This window comes from Trichogramma pretiosum, unplaced genomic scaffold, assembly GCF_000599845.2.
Source record: "Trichogramma pretiosum strain Unisexual culture from Peru unplaced genomic scaffold, Tpre_2.0 scaffold7, whole genome shotgun sequence".
In the NCBI taxonomy this organism is placed as follows: Eukaryota; Metazoa; Arthropoda; class Insecta; order Hymenoptera; family Trichogrammatidae; genus Trichogramma; species Trichogramma pretiosum.
The window spans coordinates 2233731-2259392 of NW_019641639.1; the positions used below are offsets into that span (position 1 = coordinate 2233731).

General features: G+C 35.4%; 1 protein-coding gene across 3 annotated transcripts in view; it reads left to right on the forward strand.

Moving 5' to 3' along the window:
• Positions 1-25662, forward strand: part of LOC106648986 (acetylcholine receptor subunit alpha-type acr-16-like) — an 84609-nt gene that overhangs the window by 48895 nt on the left and 10052 nt on the right. For all 3 annotated transcript variants that reach the window (XM_014366239.2, XM_014366248.2, XM_023459604.1), the window contains 2 exons: positions 5967-6011; positions 19057-19166. In XM_014366239.2, coding sequence (XP_014221725.1) covers positions 5967-6011; positions 19057-19166 — 155 coding nt within the window. The remainder of the gene's footprint in view (positions 1-5966; positions 6012-19056; positions 19167-25662) is intronic.

Here is a 25662-nt window from a genome sequence, read left to right on the forward strand (position 1 = left end):
ATTCGATAAAAATTATATATCAAAGAAAAGAAGAACGTTGGCAATTAATTCCACAAACAAGAATAATTTATGATTCAAACTGTTTTGTGAACAAATTAGAAATGATTATATTAATATTTCCAAATTAATTTCAAGTTAAAAAAAAAGTATGAGGAAGCTACTTGCCAATACATTGGCAGCGGTTTTTTCATATTTGCAGACATTTTTTTTGCCATTCGATTTCTCTGAGAATCGGCCATATGTTTTGGTCATATTAAAGCATCTATCGTGTATCAGCATTTGAAAATACGTGGATCCCTGAGATTCTAAACACAATATATGTAGTGTGAATGGATCGTGTAGGGAAATGACCGAACATCGACGTAGCAGAAATGCTCTGCTACAGATTATTTTAAATACCATAGCCAGCGCTACAACAATAACCTTAATGCACTATACCCGGTCTGCTTTCCAGCAGTTGAGAGTGCCAAGAATGTGTTTTTTTTTCAGCCCACTGTTTAAGGATGAAAGAGAGAGATTGATTGATTGATTAATGTTTTATTGGGGCCCTGAGGTATACCTACGTCGGTCCCAACAGCAATTTAAATATACAGTTTAGTCACAAACACATTTTTAATTGCTAAATAATTGTTGATTGTGTTTATTTATTGTAAAACTAACATATCAACATTATTAATGGTTTCATATAATGAAAAATTACTGTACAAAATTGCACTTTTGCGCTGAAGGATGAAAACTTTAACTTCAAAAAGACTTTTAAAAAATCGACGCATACGATTGAATCCGTGTTATTACATCGGAAATGATAGTAATTTTGAGAGATACTCGTTTTTCCTACGTCATACAAAACATTGCCCAATTCAAGCATAAGTATTGACATATGCCAAGAAATTCTTAATTTTTTTTTAATCTTCGCCAACAAAAAAATTGTCTACCATTGTTATTTGGAACAATGGTTCTTTGACTTCTGCCTGTATGTTGCAAAATATTTTTTTTCTGGTAAATAATATGCCTTAGGCAAATTGAATTTAGAAAGTGCCACAATCCCTTTTTCTCAGACTAACACTTTCGGACTTTGGAGAAAAGCTGCACACACGCACGCACACACACACACACACAATATATATATATATATATATATGAGTACAGCAAACTAGAATTTAGAAAAAAAAAGTTGTATTGCTACATTGTGGGTATACATATATAGCATTCTGACCCAAATAATACCTTTTGTTAAGCGCTGTCGCGTAGCATACGCTACACCGGGTATTTTAATATTCTTCGCAAACAAAAAAAATATCATTTGGAAAAGACCCTGGAGCACACTGTCACCAAATGAGTATGTGAAGCCCACCTTTCTACCCATCACTTGGAAGCGACAAATGAAGCTATCATCATCTGGACTGTTTCCGGCAAATTTTTTTACACCTATCTTATAGTAACTGCTAAAGCTCTGAACTTTATCGGGCTTGTGCGAAAGTATTTACTTATAATGTATAATGTTTTCATGTAGTGGTACAACGAGAGATTGATAGAAACGACTCGTAACAATTAGCCAAAAGATATACAAACTGCCAAAAGGTACGAAGGAAAAAGTGCAAATCCGTTCTTATAATTCCTATTTTCTATTCAGTATTTTACATTCTAATAAAAACTTATTATTCAACTTTTATAGTGATAATAGTAGATTGTCTTAAAAAGTAGAGAAATTCGTTTTTCGCGGCATGGAGCTTGTTATAAAATATATAACGATTATATTCTCTCATTGATTTTTATACTGAGTTAGCACCGTTTAACAATTATTCGAGCTCGATATCAAAAAGTGCATCACAAGCGAAAGGACTGATGCTGGTTGAGATGAACAGGGGCGAGCTTCAAAACAACTCATTTCAAAGAAAGCCAGCTAAGTCATTCAAACAACAACAAAATTATTATGTTACTGGGTAAATATGGCTTTAAGCAAAAGATGGAGAAAATGACTTTTTATTTATAATTTGATGAGAAATCTAAATTCGTAGATGCTGTAATAAATTCTCTCGCTATAATCAAAAACATATATTTCGCTAAAATCAAAAACGGTCTTCTGAAAAATAACTATTTTGATGAGAAATTTCCTCTTCTTTCGACCTACACTATTTAAACAAATTTGAAACGACGCTTTTTCAGATATTCAATTTCAAACATTTCCTTGCTATTTTCGCTGCGATTTTCCCACGGACTCGACGTGAAAAAATCCATAGGTACAAACTGGACCTTTTTATTTATGCTCTCTTCCTCTTTCAATCTCTCGACTTTTTACACTTATTCTAAAACCAGTTATAAAGATTGTGAAGGAGCAAATAAATAGCAAATGAAAGAATACAAGATCGAAGCGATCGTTGTCAATCGGTGTCTTCAACTGCTGTGCACAGGTAGAGACACAGACAGAGAAAGAGAAAGAGAGAGAAAGAGAGAGAGAGAGAAAAGGGTAGAAAGAATTCAATGGGTAGGTGATAACGTCGATAAATTGTACTTAATAAAGTGCACACTCGATAAGTGTAGCATCAGCTAGAGCCAATAGCGTCCAACGAACCTCTATATCTATACAAACGAAGCCCTTGTGCCAGCCTCCACTACACCGGAAGCTTACTCACCTGCCTCTCGCGCACTTTATAACTGTGCCTGTATTCTACACATTATACATATGCACTTAGAATTTTTTTCACGAAAGGCTCATGCTTCTGCTGTTTTATATACATAGGAAATATATATATTCGTTCACTTTGTATTAAGCTTGCTATCATAGAAGCAATCAAGATCGATTCTATCAGACTCCTTGTTTAATACCTCTCTTTTTCTTTAGTATGCATATATTTATAAAAATTGAACGAAGAAGCATTTAACAGGTCACTTAAATACTCTTAGACATTTTGTCACTCACAGTTTTTAATGACTCTACTTTGTATTACCCTTAACCGACAAACAATGAAAAATTATAAACGCTAAGAAACGAACAGATTTCATCGCGTTGTTGCCAAAAATAATCTGTCTTGCGATACGCGGATCGATAGAAATTTCATTGCTTTTATTTTTCTTTTAACGCGCGCTATTTTTCGAATCCTTTGAAGTGTGTACATCGTCACAAACATGACCTGGTTAGGACGTCGCGGGACGTCGTTCAAGCGTGATGTATGCGCGTACGAGCAAGCTATTTCTCGATTTTATACCCTGATGTAAAGTGTTGAAGAAACCCATAATTATCCCAAGTCTTTGTTTTTTGCAGTTACGCTCTGGCTTCTTATTGTAAAATTGAAGTCGTTTTTTTAGCTTTTTAAAACCAGACTTGTAACGCCCATAAATAGCTTATTAACTATTTAGGAGCACTGGACCATGCCATTGAAATGTTAGATACATGATAATATGATACATAGTATAACAATTATCATGGCTGCAAGGGTGAGAATTATATAACAACGGAAACGTTGCACACACACAGTATCGTTTTAATACATTGCTGATTACTAATATCCTACGTAGTAATGAGGGTAATTATTATAAACTCGGCCAATTAATTAATATTCAAACAAAATTGGCGCATGTGCAATGCACATTGTGCATACACATACAAATGCATCTAAATATTGAAATTTAGTATATAACGTGCCTAGGGAGCAAAAACAGAAGAGCCTCAGAGCACATGTAATTATCGGCTGAGACGAAGCCGAGGCTTCATTGGTGCGTATCCTGTTTTTCATGAACCCCACATAGTCCAGTCAAATTAAAAATTTTCTGAACAAAATTAGTGACAGGACCGTACCATATGGGATATGTTGGTCTCGATGAGTTGAACAAGTACCCTTAGCTGCGTAAATTTTTGAGTTGCCGTTGGGGTAGCGGGATGGTTAGAAGGGTGGAAAAATCACATTTTTGCCTCTGTAGCTTTTCCATGAAGAGCAGTTGAAAAAAAGTTCAAATAAAAGCTGTAGCAATTAATTAGATCTTTAATTTGAGCCTAACCACGATCGATTACGTTAATTATTTACCGAGGGAAATGCAAAAAACCCTCTAAAATGGCCATTTTTTCAATTTCATTTATTATAAACAATTTCAGTTCAATCAGAACTTACAATACATCAAAATGTAGGTCTTTTTTGACAAAAACAATGAACTTTTAAAAGTTAAGATCGGACGTATAGTTTCCGAGAATCAGTCATTTGTTTATGAAAACTCTCCCTCGAACCTAAGCTATATCTCGATTGTTAATAACAATAGCGAGTCCGTTCGACATGCAAATGAAAGTTTAAGACTTATACTTATACGTAGCAAAAAGTTTTCGACGGAAAATCGAAAAAACATACGTTTAACAATGCGATGAAAATTCGGTACTTTTTAAGTTATAAACAAATAGACCCAGAAAGTCAATTATAACAGTTAGCCGGAAAATTTTTTTTTGTTCAATAGCTGACATTGAAACGCAGATTAAAAAAAAAAAAAAAACTTGCCAAAGTGCTTTTCTAACAGAAATAGGTTTTTTTTAAAATCATTGCTTCGTTGTTATTAACAATTAATGAATCAAACCAACGTGGTTACATTCTTAAATACTTATATTTTACAATGGCATAATGATAATTTTGATTTCTCGAAATCTTAACAATAATAAAACCGTACAAAGTCAAAGCCGCAATTTCTACGTTGTCAAGTGTTGGGGGTGGCGTCTCGCTCGCTGGCGTCCCGACGTTTAAGTCCGAGAGTTCAAATGTAATTAAGAAAAAAAAAATTGACGTATCTCGGTCATTTTTCAACCGATTGAGACGATTTTTTTTTAATTTGAGATGCCGTCAAAAAATATTACGAATGGGATCGTTTGTTTTTACTTTTATCGTGCCTTTTTCTTATTGTTAATAACAATTTCAACTTAATTCAACTGATTGTTAATACAAAAATAAAACCAACGCGGATATAATTGTGTTAACATTTAGACGAGTTTATAACGATATTCAACTAGTTTTTTATTAAATATCAGTTGAAATGATAACAATAATCGAAATTATTATAACAATTGAAAATTATTATTAACAATCAGAAAAAGGTATTTTCTCTTAATCAAAAGTTCTTAAGACAGAATTTTCAACATTTTTCTTTTCATTTTCTATAAAATTCGTTTGTTGTGATTTTTATTAGATACTCTGAAAGTAATGGCATCGATAATTCATGTAATTACTATACATGAGTTGAGGTTTTGGTATGTAAATATAAATTTAAAAAGCAAAGCCACACTTGAACTTTGAACGCATATAGAATTTTTTTCTAATAAAACATTTATTCTTTTTTTTTTTCAAAATATTCTCTCGGAAATGAGTCTAAATAATTTTCACTTTTTTGAATAGTACATGCATAAGGTAACATGCCAATCTTTGTTTTAAAATAAAAATATACCTTATTTTCTTTTTGCGGAGCTAAAAGGTACGTCTCATTCATTGAATGCGTTTGATTTTTTTTATTCTCGATGATGATTTGTTTTGATTGATTTTTTTCTGCTTCAAATAATAAATTCAAATATTCCATTCAAGTGTGTACTTATACGTATGCATACATTTTTTTACCGAGTACTTTTGAATTATTTTTTAAACAAAGGAAAAATATTTAATGAAAAAAGAAACAGGTTTTGATGTATACTCTATATGGACTAAACGAGAAGAAACACTGTCATTGCTGGATAAAGGAACGAAGTCATGAATTATTATGATATATTAAAAAATATTTCTTTTCGTTTGAATACTTCGATTGAACAATTATTTGCATGGTAAACGTAGTGTTTTGGTATTTAGAATTTTAAAAATGTAAATATTCATTCATAAATTATAAACAACTTAATGAATTATTAGTATTTTTAGTTTCAACCTCTTTATAATATAAGGAGCTCAAAAATAAATGCATGCCAACAAATGGAACCAAATGTTCTATAATTTTTATTTATTTATTTTCAGGATGAGAAAAACCAACTGCTGATCACAAATCTGTGGCTCAAATTGGTGAGTATTTATTATTATTTCATATATTTTTAATTCAAGTAACGGATTGCTTTTAAATTTATTCTGTAATTGGTGCTATATTATCTTACGATTTTACTATATTATTTATTGATAAATATTCAAGCCAAAAACTGCTTAATGTTTGTTTTGGATCTTTAAATACCAAAAGCCACTCATGCAACAAAAATCATTCATGCAACTTCCTCTGAAATTGATCAAAATAATAATGTGACCATATAATTATTAATAATGTAAAATTTATAAATAATTACGATAGCAATAAGCTAATCAGAATTTAAGAAATGATAAAGTATGAATTGAAAAAATTACCTGATTTTTACTTAAATGCTTTTATTTAAAATTAGTAAAATTGGTGGATAGATATGTAAATACACATACAGCAAAGTGTTGCGCCCATCGCAAAAATGAACGATGATTCATATAGACTCGCTCTGAGTGTGTAAACGCTTGACCTATAACTGAACCTCGATAAAACTGAGGGTATCACTTTTGCTACCCCGTATAATTTATAGTACAATAGATCTCTTTCACTTTCTTCACTGTTAATAATCATTTCATTTCTTTGTTGGATCGTGTAAGGTTTCTTGGAGTTGTCCTGTTAAATAATTCGACGTTTGGTTGGAATATTACTTCGATATCGATATTGGTTCAATGTATCTTGCCTTAACTGCGTTGCTTATCTTGCGTGAATTGAGCAAATATTAGTTTTGTCGATGTTCTGCCATACATCGATTGGACATGTCTGGCTTACTATACTTTGCTGGCGTACTTCGACTTAAGGTTGCAAAGACTTCTGAGTATGACGATTAGATTCGTGCACGAGCTACCCAGACATGACCAGGTTTCTATTGATGAGCAGTGGTAAAAACTTACAAGAAGAGCTCTTCATGTCCGGGGGACCAAATGTCCTGAAAATTTTTTTATAGTCACTTGGTACCCAATGATGAAACCGCCTATAGTCAGTTTGATCAAATAGGCCCGTAAACAGCTCTTTGACATTAGCATCCAGCATAATGACGTTTTTAATATTATTAAATGTTAATAAATATCATATAATAGTGTATCATGGTATCAGACTAAAACCATCAAGTCCAGTTGACTGAAATGTATTGGTACTTTGACATTTTCATATCTTGAACAATTTTTCAAAAAATAAACACTAGTCTAATTGGTATACCATGCAAGTCTTAAGGAGCGAACCAATTTGAGCTAAAATTAACAGATGAAAAAAATTCTGTTGACGCAGCATCATTGATAAGGTAATCTGACACTCAAAACATGGAAATCACTGCAAGTGAATGTCAGAAATTAGTGAAAAATAAGGAACAGTGAGTTTAATAATATAACAATTTTTTTCATATTCTGTATCTGTATTTATAGTAAAGTACGTTAATTTTAGCTCAAATTGGTTCGCTCCTTAAGACTTGCATGATATACCAATAAGGCTAGTGTTTATTTTTTGAAAAAGTGTTCAATCTATGAAAAGGTCAAAGTGTTAATACTTTTCAGTCAGTTGGACTTGACTGTTTTAGCCTGATACCATGATACGCTATTATACGGTACTTATTAATGTTAAATAATATTTTAATGTTCATTATGCTTAAAAGTGTTGTTTACTTTCCCATTGGATCAAACTAAGTGCTGGGTGTTTCATCATTGGGTACCACGTGACCATAAAAATATTTTGCAGATATTTGATCACCCGGACATAAAGGACTCTCCTTGTTAGACGAATAGAGGTGCACATCAGGAGAGTTCTACTTTTCGCTCGGTTATGTCACTAACAATATATTGAAAACAGCTTTACCTACTCTTATGAATCGTTGTGTGGCATTGCAGTACAACACATTACTCAAGTTATTTTATTTTTTATTTCATGACATTGTGAAGCGAACTTTCGTTGAAGTTAAGTTACGCTCCTACGCCAAGTGCGCGATAAGGCCTAATATGAGAACCTTGTAGTCGTCACTACAGTTGGTTCCTGAACAGGGGCAGCAACGTTTGCAGATACACGCTTAGTGACATCCTCAAGAAGTCCTACTATAGTATGCATGCTCTATAGAGCATGCTTGTGTGATATTAGCTAGTGTTTTAGATTCTTCAGTTCGCGTGAGAAACATTAATGGAGCTCTGCAATATTTTAAACTCACTCTTTATTGAGACTTAAGAGAACATGGTCTTGCAGATCGATATGTGTAAACACAATAATAACAGAGGAAAATTTTTTATGGACAAAGCGAATGCACACACACACACACACACACACCGGTCTCCTTGGCTCAGTGGGTATAGTTCTTGCCTGCTGATACAAGCATGTGCCGTGGGGCGTGAGTTCGATTCCTACTGGACGAATTTTTGAGTCGCGTTTTTCCGCCTGGTGCGGTCGAGCCTGGGCCCGAAGTGGAGCTGTTACTACTCAAAAAAAGAAGATCCAGGCTATGTCATCAGCCTCCGAAGCGGTAAAAAACTCAGATCACTGTGCGAGCCGGAAGCGAAAGGAATAACCATTAGTAGGAGTCCGAGGCGAGGACTCACAAGGCCGGCGATAGACGGGAAGCACAACACACTCCCATGATGAAGTCAAAAGCGAGAACCAAACTCACAAGATGAAGCTGACCTGTCAACCTGGTCACTTGCCGGGTGGCGACAGAAGCGAGAACCACACTCACAAGATGGCACTGGGAAGCAAGTTCTAGTACTTAACTCAGGAGGAGACGATATCAATGTGTGACCATGCAGTAGAGATCTACGGCTCCGGAAGTGGGATACGACAATCAAGAGATGGCATCGCGCAGGGAACGGAGGTTCAACACGTAGAAAAGATGAGTCCCTAAACCAGGAGCGTGACAAAATCTCCACTGACAAAATCTCCGGCGACACAATCTCCGCGACTAAATCTCCGGGACAAAATCTCCGCCGAATTTTATTTTATATTTTTCTATTTATTATATGTGTCTGGTATATGTATAAGTGTGTTTGGGATGCGCGATAGTGTGTTTGGTATGTGTATTAGGGTGGACCGTTTTTAGGCTTTTTTCTAGAATCGATTTGTAATAGTGATTTTCTGTTAGTTTCATGTATAAAGTGAAAGCTCGTTCAAGGCAGGCGCGTACAAATGATTCCTACTGTCTCCTCAACGTCGATTAATATTTTTTTAGCTGTTTTTTGCTCAAATTCGCCTTTTTTTCGCTCTACCACGCGCCAAAAATGGTAAAATGATGTTTTGAGATTCTAAATTCCACGATTCATCAACTTATAGTTTAATAAACATGTTTCAACCACCACCTGAGCTCATAATTAAGTTATGGAACCACGTAATGCGTATAAAGCCGGGATTTTGGCTGTTTTTTGTCCATTTTACCGGATTTTCGACTACATGGTCGAGGTCGATTTTTAAATTCAACACCATCGCCCGCGGTCTCTTTCTTTTCTTTGAGACAAGTACTAACAAGAAAAATGTCCACCGAGGGGATTTTTAAAGCAGGAAAAATTTGGCGCGCTCGAAGAAAATCGGATTTACATGAATTTCTTTAAAAAATGAATCGTTTCAACGTGTACCTGAAGTTTATTTATTGTGTTATCTCAATGCAAAGTGCATCGTCAAAAAGTACTCTTTTCAATGAGAAATTAAAAAAAAAAAAGTTCTCTACGATCATTTTAGCGTCCTGTAGGTCGTTTTGAAGATACCATTAACGAAATGCCACGTTTAGCTAAAATCGACGCGATTTTCTGAAGTCGACGCGATGTGAGGCATCTTACGTATATTATATATGGTGTGTTTGGGATGCGTGATAGTGTGTTTGAGATGCGTGATAATGTGTTGGGATGCGTGATTGAGTGTTTGGTATGTGTATAAGTGTGTGTGGGATGCGTGATAGTGTGTTTTTTCGAGCCTGTTTTTTCCCGGGAGATTATGTCCCGGAGATTTTGAAAACGAAAAAGAAAAAACTGAAAACCCCTAAACCCCTAATAGTCGCATATCACTATGCGACGGATGGGGGATGTATGGAAACCGCTAACATCGAAGTAGCCAAAATGCTCAAATAACCCCGGCCTCACCGAAGCAATGCCTAGCGGCGGTTACCGGTCTACCGGCGGGCTACCGGAATGGGGTGAAGTAGAAAAAAAAAGCGCGTGACCGGCCAAATGAAGATGCTTGCCGAGCAAGCTATGCCTCCGTCAGACGTCTCCTGCGCATGGCTATCAAGACCAGCAAGCGCCTGTGCTAAAACAAACGATACGACGAGGTCAACGAGGACGTATGGGACAAACCATACGAGACGGTCATGTCCCGACTCAGATCACCGAGAGCAAATTCACCAAGCTCTCCGTCCCTGTTGCACCGCATAGTGGCTGCCCTCTTCCCTCTTATGCCTGAAGAGTTAGTTCTACCACCACCACTCCAGGCAGGAGAAATTATACCAACCGTCACTCGGGAAGAGCTCCGAAGAGCTCTGCAAGAGGATCAAGGATCACACTGCGCCTGGGCTAGACGGAGTATCAAACTCCGCTATCAAGATCGCCATTGCCACGCACCCTGACATCTTCCTGCAGGTGTACACGGCGTGCCTACGGACCAGTGTCGTTCCCGCGTGCTGGAAACGACAGAGGCTCGTCCTGCTGACAAAGCCAGGCAAGCCCCCCGAAGAACCATCGTCGTATAGGCCACTATGTATGCTTGACACAGTGGGCAAGATCCTGGAAAGAATCATCTGTGACCGCCTGGAAGCCATAACTGAGAGCCCTGGGGGCCTCTCAGATCACCAGTACGGTTTTCGGAAGAGGTGTTCGTCGATAAACGCCATCGAGAACGTCATCGCCACCGCCAGACAGGCCATCGCGGGCAAGAGATGGAACCACGGCTCCAAGAAGTACTGCGCCGTGGTGACCCTCGATGCCTCGCGTTTAATTCGGCTCGGTGGAACAACATCCACGCGGCGCTACGCCGAATGCGCACGCCTGAGTACTTGCTGAGAATAATCAGCAGCTATCTCTCAGCGAGGGAGCTTGACTACAATAGGGATGACTGCTCAGAGTACTACAGAGTCACAGCAGGCGTACCTCAGGGGTCTGTCTTGGGCCCCATCCTGTGAAACTTTATGTACGACGCCATTCTCATCACCGTGGTGGCCGTGGCCAAGCACCTGTGGGAAATCGAATACGATCTGAACTCTGCCATCACGCAGATGCGAGGAGCGCTTCAAGAGTTCAGCCTAGAAACGGCTGACCATAAGACTGAGGCCCTACTCATCATTAGCAGGAAGAAAATTAAGACGATCACAATCACAGTAGGCGACTACAGTATAAGGTCGTCCCTCTGCATCCGCTACCTGGGCCTACACATTGACTCCAGTATGAGGTTCGACCAACATCTCCGAATTGTCAGTGAAAAGGCACACTATAAACCCAAAAGAGTAACTTTCGATCATCAAAAGAGTAATCTGCGTTATTTACTATTTTTAAAAGAGTAAATAAGTAATTTGTGCAAATTACTTATTCCAATTACTTTTTTTGGCAAAGATTACTTCGTGCATAAGAATATCGCTAGCAGATTACTCTCTTTGAATATTAACCCATTAAGTCCGGGGCGGACACATTTTTGATACTTTTTTGAACCGTTGTACTTTTGCTGAAAATGGTGTCTGGAAAATTTGCGAAATAGCATATGCTACCCAAAATTTAATAAACTTTTCAAATTTGGTGTCAGATTTTCGATGTAACAAACAGGTCAAAAGTTATGGATGGTTTTATCCAAAAAAACGTGATTTTGAAAAAAAAATTTTTTGTCTTTTCGAATTTTAACATGAAAATATTTTGAACCCTGGCGACTTTGGTAAAAATAAAGCATCTACGGGTCCTTATCTTGAAGTTATGATGGTTTCAATTACTGAAATATGATTTAAGTACAAAAAATGGCGACTGAAACACGAAAATATATCAGAAAATTTTTGGAATTTTTAACTTAAAAACGATAGATTCTTAAAATTTATCAAAGAATTCATTCATCAGTAAAATTTTTTCTTCAAATCCATCATTTTGAGTTAAAAATTCCAAAAATTTCCTTATATATTTCGTGTTCGAGTCGCCATTTTTATACTTAAAATCATATTTCACCAATTGGAACCATCATCACTTTAAGAGAAGGATCCACGGATGCTTTATTTGTACCAAAGACGCCAGGATTTAGAAGATTTTCATGTGAAAATTCGAAAAGAAGAAAAATTTTTTTTCGAAATCACGTATTTTTTTTATAAAATCATCCATATCTTTTGACCTGTTTGTTATATCAAAAATCTGACACCGGATTTGGAAAGTTCATTCAATTTTGAGTAGAATATGCTTACTTGCAAGTTTTCCAGACCCCATTTTCAGCAAAAGTAAAACCGTTCAAAAAAGTATCAAAAATGTGTCCGTCCCGTACTTAATGGGGGAAAAAAAAACTTTATTATATACTATAAATGAGTATATTACAGAAACTTATACTAGTTTAATTATATTAGTTTAATATGTTTATTATTCAGTACGAATGCAACAAAAAGCTTCAACAATTTAAAAAAAAATATTCTTGTAAGTGTGGCTAAAACTATTTTACGAAAAATATTCTCATTATTGAAAGTATAAAAATTAAATTATTTAAAAGATTTAGCCACACTTACATGAATAGTTTTTATTAAATTGTTGAAGCTTTTTGTGGAGCTGGTTAACTGAATAATATAGATATAGATATAACAGAATATTTTATATAAGTTCCTTTAATATACTCATGTATAGATAATAAAATTTTTTTTTTTAATATTCAAAGAGAGTAATCTGCGCGCAATATTCTTATGCACGAAGTAATCTCTGCTAAAAAGAGTAATTGGAATGAATTACGCTTTTTTCCACTCAGAATTTTACGAAAAAGAGTTATCTACTTTATTTACTCTTTCTAAAAGAGTAATTCGCATAGATTACTTTTTTAAGGTGGCTAGTCAGTAAAATGGGTCGATAACAGATGTTTATGAAACTTTGCAGAAATGTCATTTAAAGTGCCCTTGATATGCTGTAAAAATTTCAGCATGGGTTATCAAACTAATTTTTGAGAACGAAGCCGTTGAAAATAGCAAATTTAGCATGGGCTCTTATGGGAGGCCACCATAATTTCTTATATTTTACGCCATAACTTTTTTATTAAACAACAGATCTTAACCAAAAACGAGTATGTTATGCTTCAAGTCACTACCTTTCAATTGGTATATTAAAAAGTACCCCTTATCGAACTAACTAATTAGTAATTAAACAAAATGTGAGTAGATTATCGTTCGTTAATTTTCAAGCAGTTGGCAACACTGTAACCGCCGCTTGGCGCCACTTGCGCGTTCTTAAGTGACTGTATATGTTTATAAAAACTTGTCAAAATGTATGTTCTGTAAAGGTTAGTTCAGCAAATGCGACGACGGTCGTTTTCGCCAATGCCGCGCCATCTCAAGGCGCAGACGCAAACTACGAAATGTGCCAACTGCATAACATGAAAAAGTGAAAGTAGTCGCTTCGGTGCCTATTGTTATGATTATTGACTAGCCACCTTAAGTTCTAGCGTTCAAGTGAAAGAAGTAAACTGCGTTGTTTACTCTTTTAAGGGCTCAAAGGGGGCTTAAATAATTACAAATTTCTATTTACAGTATTAAGCTGAAAAAGTGAAAAAATTTTTTTTTCAGAAAACAGGCATAAGAGCCTTTTTCAATACCCCATTTGAAAGCACTTTGTCTAGTTAAATACTTACAAACACTTAAATTAACTGGTATAAGTCTATGAACCTTCAGCGACAAGCATTTGGGAGCGCTAAACCAAACAATCTCCTCGACTGTAACAGCACGGCATACAGCTCTTGATGTGTACACAATTGTTCTACATATCCGCCCGTTTTGAGGAGCTAAAATATGCATATTTATGTATTTTTATGAAAAAAAAGTTATTTAGCATGTAAATAAAAAGCTGCGGACTGCACTGGAATGACGTTCGACTTTGCTTGTTCGACCAATTCTTGCAGTTCTTTATTTATATCTGCATTTTTAAAATCACTGTCACTGCCACTATAGTCTTCGTAAACTTGTGAAGCATTAATCGCAAACATAAATTCAAAGTTCATCTTCATCAACGGAGGTTTTTTTGTTTGATAGATCAATGCTAGGTTATGAGCTACGAGCGCGCGAGATACGTCCCCGGCAGCGTTGTGAAAAACTTTCCGCAACATGGCTGCCGCCGTCGTCTGCCTTCTTCTTCTTCTTTTTTGTTGGCCTTGGAATCTTAGTAGATTGCCGGTCTGACACACTTCATGGCTGTCGTCTGCCGTCACGGGGTTTTATCATCTGACTCGATGCTGCAAACTCAAACCTAGGCGGCAGAACTCAAATAATGTTTTGTCTGCACGCTGTAGTTTTATTATTTAGTTTTTCTTTATAAATGAAATGTTTTTTTACATCTTACATTAATTAAAGAAATGTAATTGACATTTCATCCATGAAGAAAAACCACATAATAAAACTACAGCGTGTATACAAAACATTATTCTAGTTCTGCCGCCTACGTTTGAGTTGGCAGCATCGGATCAGATGATAAAACCGTGACGGCAGACGACAGCGGCAGCCATGTTCCGGAAAGTTTTTCATAACGCTGGTTCTCGGTCAGTATAGCGGTGAATCTTTTCAATGCCGTTAGAGAGCGCTAACATCCTCGACTGTATTGAAATCCTACTAGGCTGTAATAAGCCTAATACAGCCTAGTAGAATCATTACAGACTAGTAGCTCTGCTCGACTGTGCGAGACCCTGTTACCCACACAGCTTGCTCAGCACGTAATAAGCCTCAAACGGGCGAATATGTTGAAAAGGACTTTGCATATCATCCCCTTGACCGCTACGTGGCCGCGGCACTGACTGCCACTGCCACTGCCAAACAATCTCCTCGACTGTATTCACTCGGCTTCTCGCACTTGGTATGTAAATAACAAACACAGATTACAGTACTGTGTACACTATAAAGTGATTGAATCTGCAACAACCTCCAAACGTAAATACAGCGAAGTCGGACTGCCTGTGTGTACAACATATGGGTAAAAGCGCGAGTAATGCTCCAGCGTCACGCGCCAAGGCAAGAAAACGGCCGGATGACAAGGAGACCTTCTCACCTTCGGGTCATGGATTTAGCCCAAACTTTTTCTGGTGATTCAGGACAGTTAGAAAACATGCCATGTTATGTTCGCTTATGTGAATATGCCCCAGAAGCCTTAGATAAAAAATAAAGGGCCAAATAATAAAAATAAGCGTATAAAGTGCAATTAATATTCATTTCCTATCCACAAACTATTATAGTCACTTATTTTAGACACTTGGTACTTGAAAACATTACATTTCATTGTTAAGAAGTTGTTGGATCTCACTCATGACCCAAAACATTGCAATATTGTTCAATTATGACATTATAAAGCGTTAAATTTCAATACGTATGGCCTTAAACGCTTCAAATAATTATTATTTTAATACAAGCAATGGAGATCCAACAAGTTCTTAACAATGAAATGTAATGTTTTCAAGTATCAAGTGTCTAAAATAAGTGATTATAATAGTTTGTGGATAGGAAATGAATATTAATTGCACTTTATACGCTTATTTTTATTATTTGGCCCTTTATTTTTTATCTAAGGCTTCTGGGGCATATTCACATAAGCGAACATAACAGGACATGTTTTCTAACTGTACTGAATCACCAGAAAAAGTTTGGGCCAAATCCATGACCCGAAGGTGAGAAGGTCTCCTTGTTAGTTGTAAGGACTGCCCCGCTGTGTATGTCGGTGAGACGAAGAGACGGTTAAAAAAGAGAATTGACAAACATCGTAGACAAAATAATGACGAATCGGTGGTGTCGAAACGCATCTCTGTACATAATCATGACTTTGAGTGGCAGAATGTTAAAGTTCTTGACAGGGAAGCTAACTTTACTAAACGTCGTGTTTCAGAGATGTTATATATTAACTTACACAAATCGAACATCAACAAAAAATAGGACATCCAATTCTAAAGCCATATTTACAACCCTCTCTTCGTCTCTCGCTAACTATTTTTCACCTAGCGACATAATTTGTAAACGGTACTTGTTAGTAAGAATCTGACTATTGTACGGTTAATACCGGCAATTTAACTTGGATAACGCTTGGTAAATATATTATATGAAGATTTTTTGCTACAATTTTTTTATGACATTCTAACATCTGTACCTATTCTGTTATGTAGTAAGCCTGATGAGGACTAGGAAAGCTAATCGAAACGTCGCTAACTATTAAAAATAGTCAATCTAACAACCCTCTGTGACTATAAATTTATTTATTACCTGCTCACCAAGATCACAAAAATTTATCTTACTCTATACATCGTGAGCAAAACAGATAATCTTTTATTCAAACTAATTGCACTATTGGAAAGATGAGAAAAAAATACACAAAATTCATGTATTTGTTTATTTTTATGGTGAAAGCCTAACGCGTGATAAATAAAGAAAATGTAAAGTGTAGCGAAAAAACCGGCCGTGGCGCTCGAAAACGGCCGACCGCGCGCTCTTTCTCTCTTCACCGCTCGAAAAAATCGAAAAAGTCCCTTTTTTAGAGTTTCTAATGTAAAATCGCAAGATCTTTCGATCTAGCTAGGCAAAAAGTCAATCGGAGTTGAACTCTGGAAGTTACAACGTATTTTATCTTTAAGTCCATTTTTTGAGGTTATAGAGGCATATTTTTGCATTTTGGACTTCACCAGTAGAAAGCTGAGGTAAAAACCTATCGAAAACTTATGTTGGTTTATTTTTTTGAATTTTATTCAACCCCTTGTGAGCGAGTTGAAAACTGAGTAATCCGGTCGTTTTCGCTGCCCGCGCGTGGCGCTGGGGCATTACCCGCGCTTTTTATCCATATGTGCCTATAGGCGTCAATAATAATACAATAATATACGGAACAGCATAGGCAGAGGCTCCGAATTCGCTGTATTTATGTTTGAAGGTTGTTGCAGATTCAATTGCCTTATAGTGTACGTATTGAGTGTACAATTACATAAGAGAGTAGCACTAATCAATTAATCCGCCACCACCCCAAAACACGCACAACAATACTTACAGTCCTCATAGTATGTGAGCGGCATGTTTCTGGTTTTAAATTCTTGAGAACCCAAAGTCTTTTGAAAATATGCCTGTTGATAAACGCTATCAGGTAATCTTTATCTCTCAAGAGATTTTGCTATTTCTCGATATTTCTTGAGTAGAACTGTTGGTCCGATAATTTAGTCACTCTGTCCACCAAGTTGTATATAATGTTGATTTTTTGTTATGCATAATGTCGTGAGTAGCATGAGAACAACCGGGTGGAGTTAGACGGTTTTTGGTACCAGTGCGTGAGTATTTTGCCGTTTGCTTTTATCAGAGTCATGTCCAAGAAGCTGAGTTTTCTATTCTGTTTAACTGGGTAGGTGAACTTTAATTTTATTATACGAGATGAACTCATGTACTGCCAATTTGATGTCTTTTTTGGTGATAAATAGGACGGTACCTATAGTAGAAAAGTGGTATGCAGCCGAGCTGTTTCAACACGCTCGTGAAATGTTTTTTTAATTCCTCCATCACCAAGTCTGCAGCCAATGAGGAGATATAATTTCGTATTGTAGTCCCATAGGTCGGTCTATAAAAGGTGTCATTGAATTCAAAATACGTGTTGTCGAAATGGAAAGTTATCACTTCACGGATTTTTTTAAAAGATAGTCGAGACTTATCTCTAGTTTTTCTAGGCTGTTCATGATCCAGGTATTAAAAGTATCTCAGAGTGGACTTGTCGAGAATGGTTTATTTCGTATAGACGAAAGTTGGCAAGAAGCGAACAGATACGGATATTTTAATTCTGATCACAGCACTAAAAAACTGAGAAAAAAGCCTATTGTGAAGCACTATTAAAATCTTTTTTGATTTTTCTAAAGATTAAAATGCAACATTTTTTTTACCATTGGTGTAACGCTTTTTCTCATAAAAAATAGCCATTTACTGGTCATTTGCCATGAATTGCCATTAAATGGCCGTTTTTTATGAGAAACAGTGTTACACCAATGGTGAAAAAATGTTGCATTTCTACCAGGGCCACCTAACCAATACTATTAACCTGCTGACCTAGGCTCGATTCACCTTCTACATGATCCCCAGTCTCAGATCGACACGACTTTTGATCAAGGCAGAATCAGCGAAAATTGTGTCGCTCACCGAAACTACCACAAGTACAAAACTACCACTTCAATACGTGGTGAGCAGCGTAATTATTACTCACCCACTTATTAACAGCTGATGTGATCGCTGCCATAATCATTTACTGTTGCTTTGGCCTACAGGCTATTTTGAAAACGTTTGATTTATTAGCGATCGTTGTTAGTGGATCATTGTTCATCGGTAGGTCTTCTTATTTTCAACGTAATTTTTTTGGTCTAAAACCTAGGCTTACGGAAAACGCGAGAAAACCAAAATAAATTCGACATTATAATGATAATGAACAATATGCTATTTAAGAGTCTCTCTACCTAACCGTATTTTGATACAAAGTTTTGAAGTTTGGGAAGGAGCTTAATGAGTGTTCTAATCGGCTACTCTATGCCATATTTTCCACCTAAAACCTGCACTAAATTTTGAAGCAAATGCAAACTAGATTGGGCGGGGGGTGATGTGAAAAAATTAATATTTTGGAAATACTTCTTTCAATTTTTTAAGTATTTCTTAATAATTACTCATTTAATTTTTTAAAAATGATTATAGCATCCAACTATTTACTTCAAAATATCATCTTCTGAAAATGAATTCTTATGTTTTATTCATAAATCGATTTTCTTGATACAATAAAAATCAAACAAAGATATTTTGGTAAATCAGTTTTGGTTTTTTGAAAATCATGTGAAATAAAGCGTATTTTTACCTCACACTTGTTAGATGTTTATTTAACTTTTATAACTGTTAATTAAAATTTCTTATTTCAGGAATGGAACGACGTAAATATGGTATGGGATCCTTCAAAGTATGGAAATGTGCGAGACTTAAGGATACCTCCTCATCGATTGTGGAAGCCTGATGTTCTCATGTACAATAGGTAAGTTCATTTAAAATGAGAAATAAGTTAAAATTAGCATACTTTTTGATGCGATGTAGTTTAGGGCTCGAGCGTAACGAGTATCACACTCAATTTTATAGCACTAGGCTAAGTTCACATTTGTACCCGCTTTTCCGAGTCATAAGTCGCACTTTCTGGTACTGCGGAATGCGATACAAACGACCCAAAATCGATGAAGTGCATACATATAACGAACTGTCCGGCTTAAACCTATGCTACTATTCGATTGTGCAAAATATTTATATAAAACAATACATGTATTGAGCAGATGTTTGAATTCGATTAGGTCAGCAGGTTTATTTTTCTTGAATTTTCAATTGAATTCACACATGAAAAATCGAACATTCGATTTTTACGCTGATAATGGATATTTTTATTAGAACCAATACTGCTACTTAATTATACTGAAAAAAATTCTAACAATATTTATGTTTGGAAAATGTTCTAATAAAATTTCGTGAGATACGAGTTCGTTTTTCTTGAATTTCCATCAATTTTGACACTATAAAAAAAATCGAATTTTCGTTTTTTATTGATGATAATGATTTTTGCGGCTAAAACTAACACTTTCATTCGATTCTACAAGATTAATCCCATCTTTATATATGGCCGATTCTCTGTAAAGTCGAATGGCCAAAAAAATTTTTTTTCTGCAAATGTGAAAAATTTGTTGTATTTGATGTCAGATTCGTCCCAAAAAAATTTTAGAAAAATTGTGGCCTTCTATGATACTTTTTCAGAGGCCCAAAGTTGACCATTCTAGCGTTTTTTCTAAATTCATGAAAAATCACAAATATTCAAATAATTCCTGGATCAGTGTAGAATGATTCAAAAGTAAAAGTGCCCATGAGCTTTTTTGTTGTATATTGTCCAAATTTTCAAAAAAAAAGTATGCCAAAATGATTGGAACTATCTAGGAAAGTGGAAAGAGCAAAAAACTTGAAAAAAACAAAAAACAAGAAATCTAATTGAGTTCGAACCCAACTTTCATTTCCAAAACTATGTAAAAAGTTTCCTAAATATGTCTACTACTGCCTGATAAAGTTTTGTAATGGGTCTTACAGTGTACCGCAAGTCGTAGACAACATGTGTCGAAAAACGTGCAAAAAAGGTCTGAAAATGGGTGTTTTTGGTGATTTTAGGCATTTTGGGCCTATTTTTGACCTTTTTTGCACGTTTTTCGACACTTATTGTTGTCTACATTGCGTTACATTGTAAGACCCATTACAAAACTTTATCAGGCAGTAGTTGACATATTTAGGAAGCTTTTTACATAGTTTTGGAAATGAAAGTTAGGTTCGAACTCGATTAAATTTCTTGTTTTTTGTTTTTTTTTAAGTATTTTCCACTGTATATGCCTTTAAGTAGCTCCAATAACTTTGGAATGCTTTTTTCTGAAAATTTAGACAATTTCCAACAAAACTTTTACTTTTGATTCATTCTACACTGATCCAGGATTTATTTGAATATTTGTGATTTTTCATGAATTTCGAAAAAACGCTAAAATGGCCAACTTTGGGTCTCTGAAAAAGTGTCATAGAAGGCCTCAATTTTTCTAAAATTTTTTTGGGACCAATCTGACATCAAATACAACATGTTTTTCATATTTGCAGAAAAAAATTTTTTTTGACCATTCGACTTCACAGAGAATCGGCCACATGTTTAAAAAAACGAACTATATGATTAGCTCGCTTGCGAGCGACTATTCGACGATTTTGGGTGTTTTTGAGATTAAAAAAATCGAGAAGGTGCAATTTCATCATAGAAAATGACTTTTTAGACAAAATCTGGCATTGCATTTTATGTGAAAAATCCAAAATTTTAACGTGTTTAAAAAATGTCCCAGATTTTTTACGCGTTTTCTTAACGGTTAAAACTGCATTTTTCTAAAATGTTACCCAAAAAAGCATAAAAAAGGTTGATTTCCAATGCAGAAATGTAATTTAATCATAAATCTACTATTGTTACGCGGTTATACGACAAAAAATACAAAAAAATGTATTGATTGAATTAATTTTTGTTATACAGAAAAACTGACAGGTCTAATTCGACTTTAGAATCGAATCAAAATTTTAACGTTATTAAATATTAAAAATCGATCGACACCTGTTTCCATTACTTTTTGGATTTTCTTACTGGGCTCGGGTCCTAATACCCGTGTAGGAAAGTGTCCCAGTGGCACGAGTATCATACTAGTACATTGTGAAACAGTGGCATAAGTAGCAGATCATGGCACGGCAGAGTAAAGCGCCCGAGCGCAGCGAAGGTGCTTTTGCCATGCTCATAATGTGCTACTTATGACACGTGTACAATATAAATAATAATGACCCAGTATAAATATATAAAAAAATCCTTTTTCAAAAAAAGATTCTAAAAAGGAAATAAGAATGCACGGTTTACATTCAAAAAACTAATTTGTAATGCGTCTAGTACCAAAGATTTTACTCCTAAAATTAGGAAAACTGGACATGAAACGACTTCGTTCCGCTCAGATTTAATAAAGATCTTTTTCCTATAGCAGCTTCCTTCTTCACTCTTATTTTCTTATTGCATCAGGGCAAAGTAACTTTATTGTGTCAAAACATCTGTATAGTCTGCTACCGAAAAGACGTGAATTTTTAAATTCGAGCAACTGAGAAATTCATGAATACTTCTGTATATTTTCTTTCAATTTTTTTTTAAAGGTAGCTAGAGACATTTGGTTTGAAAATTTAAAAATCATATAGTATTTTCTTTTGAAATAGTCCATAAAAATTAGATATTTTGTGTTATGGAAAAATATAAGTATCGAGTCGAACGCAGAACTAAAAGACTTTGAACAGGTAATATCTAAATAGCTATCGGTAATGCAGGCACGTTTCAACCTCTCGGGAATGAAAAGCCGCAAGCGATACGCCAGAAAGACCTTTGCTTTAAGATGAAACCACACAAATACGTGAGAAATTGCAAGGTAAGAGCATCAGAGCTTAGAAAATACGTGCGAGCGCCATATTTCTTTCTGTCTTGAAAGAAGAAAAATAACTTTTAGATGGTGAACCCAAAAAATGAAAAAAAAAATGATATTGGGGATACTTTGGAAAGGATAATGGGATATAGAATTCGTGGGGAAAGTGGATGTGTTGCCGTGGGAGGTAAACTGGCAAACTGCATATTTCTTCCCATCAACGGCTTAATTGAAGATGAGGCTGCCACTGATTGAATCACTAATTTGGAAAGCATTTTGCCCAGAAAATCAGATATTTTCATAGTCGGAAAAAATATTTCATGTCAGAAGGAAAAGGACTCTGAAGTTTCACTTCTAATGCTTTCATATAGTTTTTGTTGGAACAAATTTGTTTTAGAGATGCGGCAAAACCGTCATCATCAATTGTCAATGTGAAAAGTAGCACCATTTAATGAGACTCACCATTTTGTCACCTAGTCATTCCCGATCTGATTGGTTGATTTCATTAGACTACTACTCAATTCAGTCGAGTTATACGAGTAAAACATTTTTATTAAGTTGTATCTTATGCAAATGACGATAATTTTGTACACTTAAAAGCATACCTCATTAGTTATAAAACGGATTCACGTGGAATTTTTTTAGCCCTTCAATAAACTCGTCAAACCCCTCAATCACAGTACCTCGTGTTAAATTTTTGTAATCTTTCACTACGTATAAGTACTGTGCATTAAATCGAAAAATATTCACAAATATGCATTTTCTGGTGACATTCAGTTCAAATCTTGTGCAGTGTTAAACGATCGACTTAACCTGCACACAACAGTTGATTTATATAGTAAACGAAATGAGCAGACGCGCCTGCCTAGAAACTATTTAGCTAGACTAGTTCTAGTTTCTTTTATCGTTTGAGCCACCATGAAATCTTCACTAGAGCAGTACTCAAAGGTACCTTCTTAATGCTTTTAATATAACAATTTAACAGAACAATTTTTAAATATTAATGTTTACTTGGGTTACTTGGGTAAATAAATCCAAATAGGAGTTCGCTCATACTCGATTTATATTAATATATTAATCGAGAGAAACGCCAGAAAACGTAAAATGAAAAAAAATGTAAGAAGCTAAGCATACGAAAAAAGACCCACGGAAACAGCTCAGTGAATGATCAGAATTTTGAAGTTTTGAAAAATGCAATGGAAAGGAGACAAAAAATCCAATTCGACAATAAAATAAAATTTTTTTCGATTTCAAGCCCCCTAGTAGCCCTTAATTTAGTAGAATTGGCGAACGTTTGAGTCCATAACATATTGTACATACGGTATACACGAATTCAAAATCGTTTTGTAAGCACGACAGAAAATTTTATTTACTTAAAGCCATTATTGTATTTCTTTCTAATAATTCATTAATCTTAAATCTGTCTTTACCAAACCACTCAGCACATGTGTTACAAACTTGTCAATCGTATATATTTAGGTTGAGAAGAACATTGGTTAAAAAAATGACTTCTGAGTAGGAGAAGCAAAGGTGGTTGCTTTGCTATATAATGGTGAAAAAAGATGAAACGGGTTACACCGAAAAAACGAGGCTCATATAAATGGCAAGAAGAAGAAGGGGACGTACGCGTAGCGACGACGAGTCAGATTCAAAAAGAATGAAATGACGAATTGGGCTACAGCCAACTGGCTGACTTCCAACCAATCTACTGCTAGCCGATGTGCAGTACAGCGTAACGACATATTCACCAACACATATATTTTTTGCGTACCCGCGTTCACGTGTACTCATTCCTACATACGAGAAATTCTCAAAAACTTTTGGTAGCTTTTGAACATGATAAAATTGAATTTTCTAAAAAATTGCAATCACCATAATTTTTGTAAAACATGCTACCCTCAATGATCATATGTGTTTGTTTTTTTGTTATTTTTTATTTTTTACATTCATATTAATGCTATAAATATCGTATACTAAAAAACGCAGAATATAAGGGGAGTTATACAACAATTATTTCCATTATGCTATTTTTATAATATAAAGTGCAGTTTTGAGACAATCTATCTCTACTACATAAAAATTAAACTTAATAGCTCTCCAAAATGTGTAAAAATATGCAGAGTACGCCTCTGTATTTATAAATAGCTTATTTTAGTTATTTTAGAATTTTTGCACCAGGTTCAGACTTTTTATAGACCAGAGTTTTTATAGTAGAGAACTCTACACTGAAAAAATGATCACTGTTCTAAGTACTGAAGCCGACTCAGTAAACAAGATGACGCAGCGACTTAGTAGCCACTATCAGATTTTTCAGTAGAGTGCACTGTACGATTTGGTAATACGCTCTATAGTCTCCTGACCATAACCTCAAAGAGTGTATTACTAAATTGTACAGTGCGCTCTACTTAGAAATCTGGTAGTGACTGCCTCGTCTTGTTTACTGAGTCGGCTTTAGTGCTCAGAACAGTGATCGTTTTTTCAGTGTAGTACAAATCAAAGTCTTCAGAAAAATGCTCTTTATAGATTCAGTTTTATGGAATTTTTATTTATACCTTTATATCAGTTCTATTATTCCATATGTGCTCAAAAACATTAATAAATTTTCTCATTTTTTGCGTTTGATCACATTTGTTGGGGTACAAACTTTTCAATGACTTTAAACTAACAAAGAGACCACCCCAGCTCCGGGTCATGGATTTGCTCCAAAAATTTTTTGGGGTCTCCTGGTATCTATCACTCTCTCCAAAAAAATGGTCTCAAAAATTCTGAAACAATTCCAGCAGATTCTTTGAAAAATTAAAAAACTTTTGATCGTTGCATTTTTTCGTTCAAGTACTTCTATATCGATATAAAAAATAACAAAGATTTTTTTATAATGTGGAAAATCCTCTAAAAATGGGCCCTAAGGCCCATGAGATCAAACTAAGCACAGGGAGCTTCAGTGTTGGGTACCAGGAGACCCCAAAAAAATTTGTTGTGCTACCCCAACCTAAAGTAACATTTTACTCCCGCTGAACGAAATGAAAATGTTACTTTAGGCTGGGGGATTCACAAAAAATTGTATTTGCACCTATGTAGCGAAAAAGGAAAGTCTCAGAGCACGTGTAATTTATCATCCGAGGCGAAGCCGAGTTTGAGCCGAGCCAGTCCTTCTGCACAAATTAACAGCCTGCATCAAAAACTAGTCCTTCTCAGGACTAAACGTAGAGTTTACAAAACCTGTAAACTAAGAGGCAACAAATAACATCGACCCTCCTCAGGGTCACTTGTCATACTCCAGTCTGGTGACTGTCAAGAGTATTTCTACTCTGTCTGAGTAAACGTGTACGATGTCGGCGAAACTCTGCAAAAACTCGCAGACTTGCTCAAATTCGTCCACTCCACAATCCATTGTACAACAATTTGAATAAAAAAATTACTGTGGTACTGGTACACATTCAAAACAATCAATTTTTTTCAGTGATTTTTAGTGCTACGCTCAAATACTACTGGTAACTCGATATTAACTCAAATCTAATCATAATATATGTA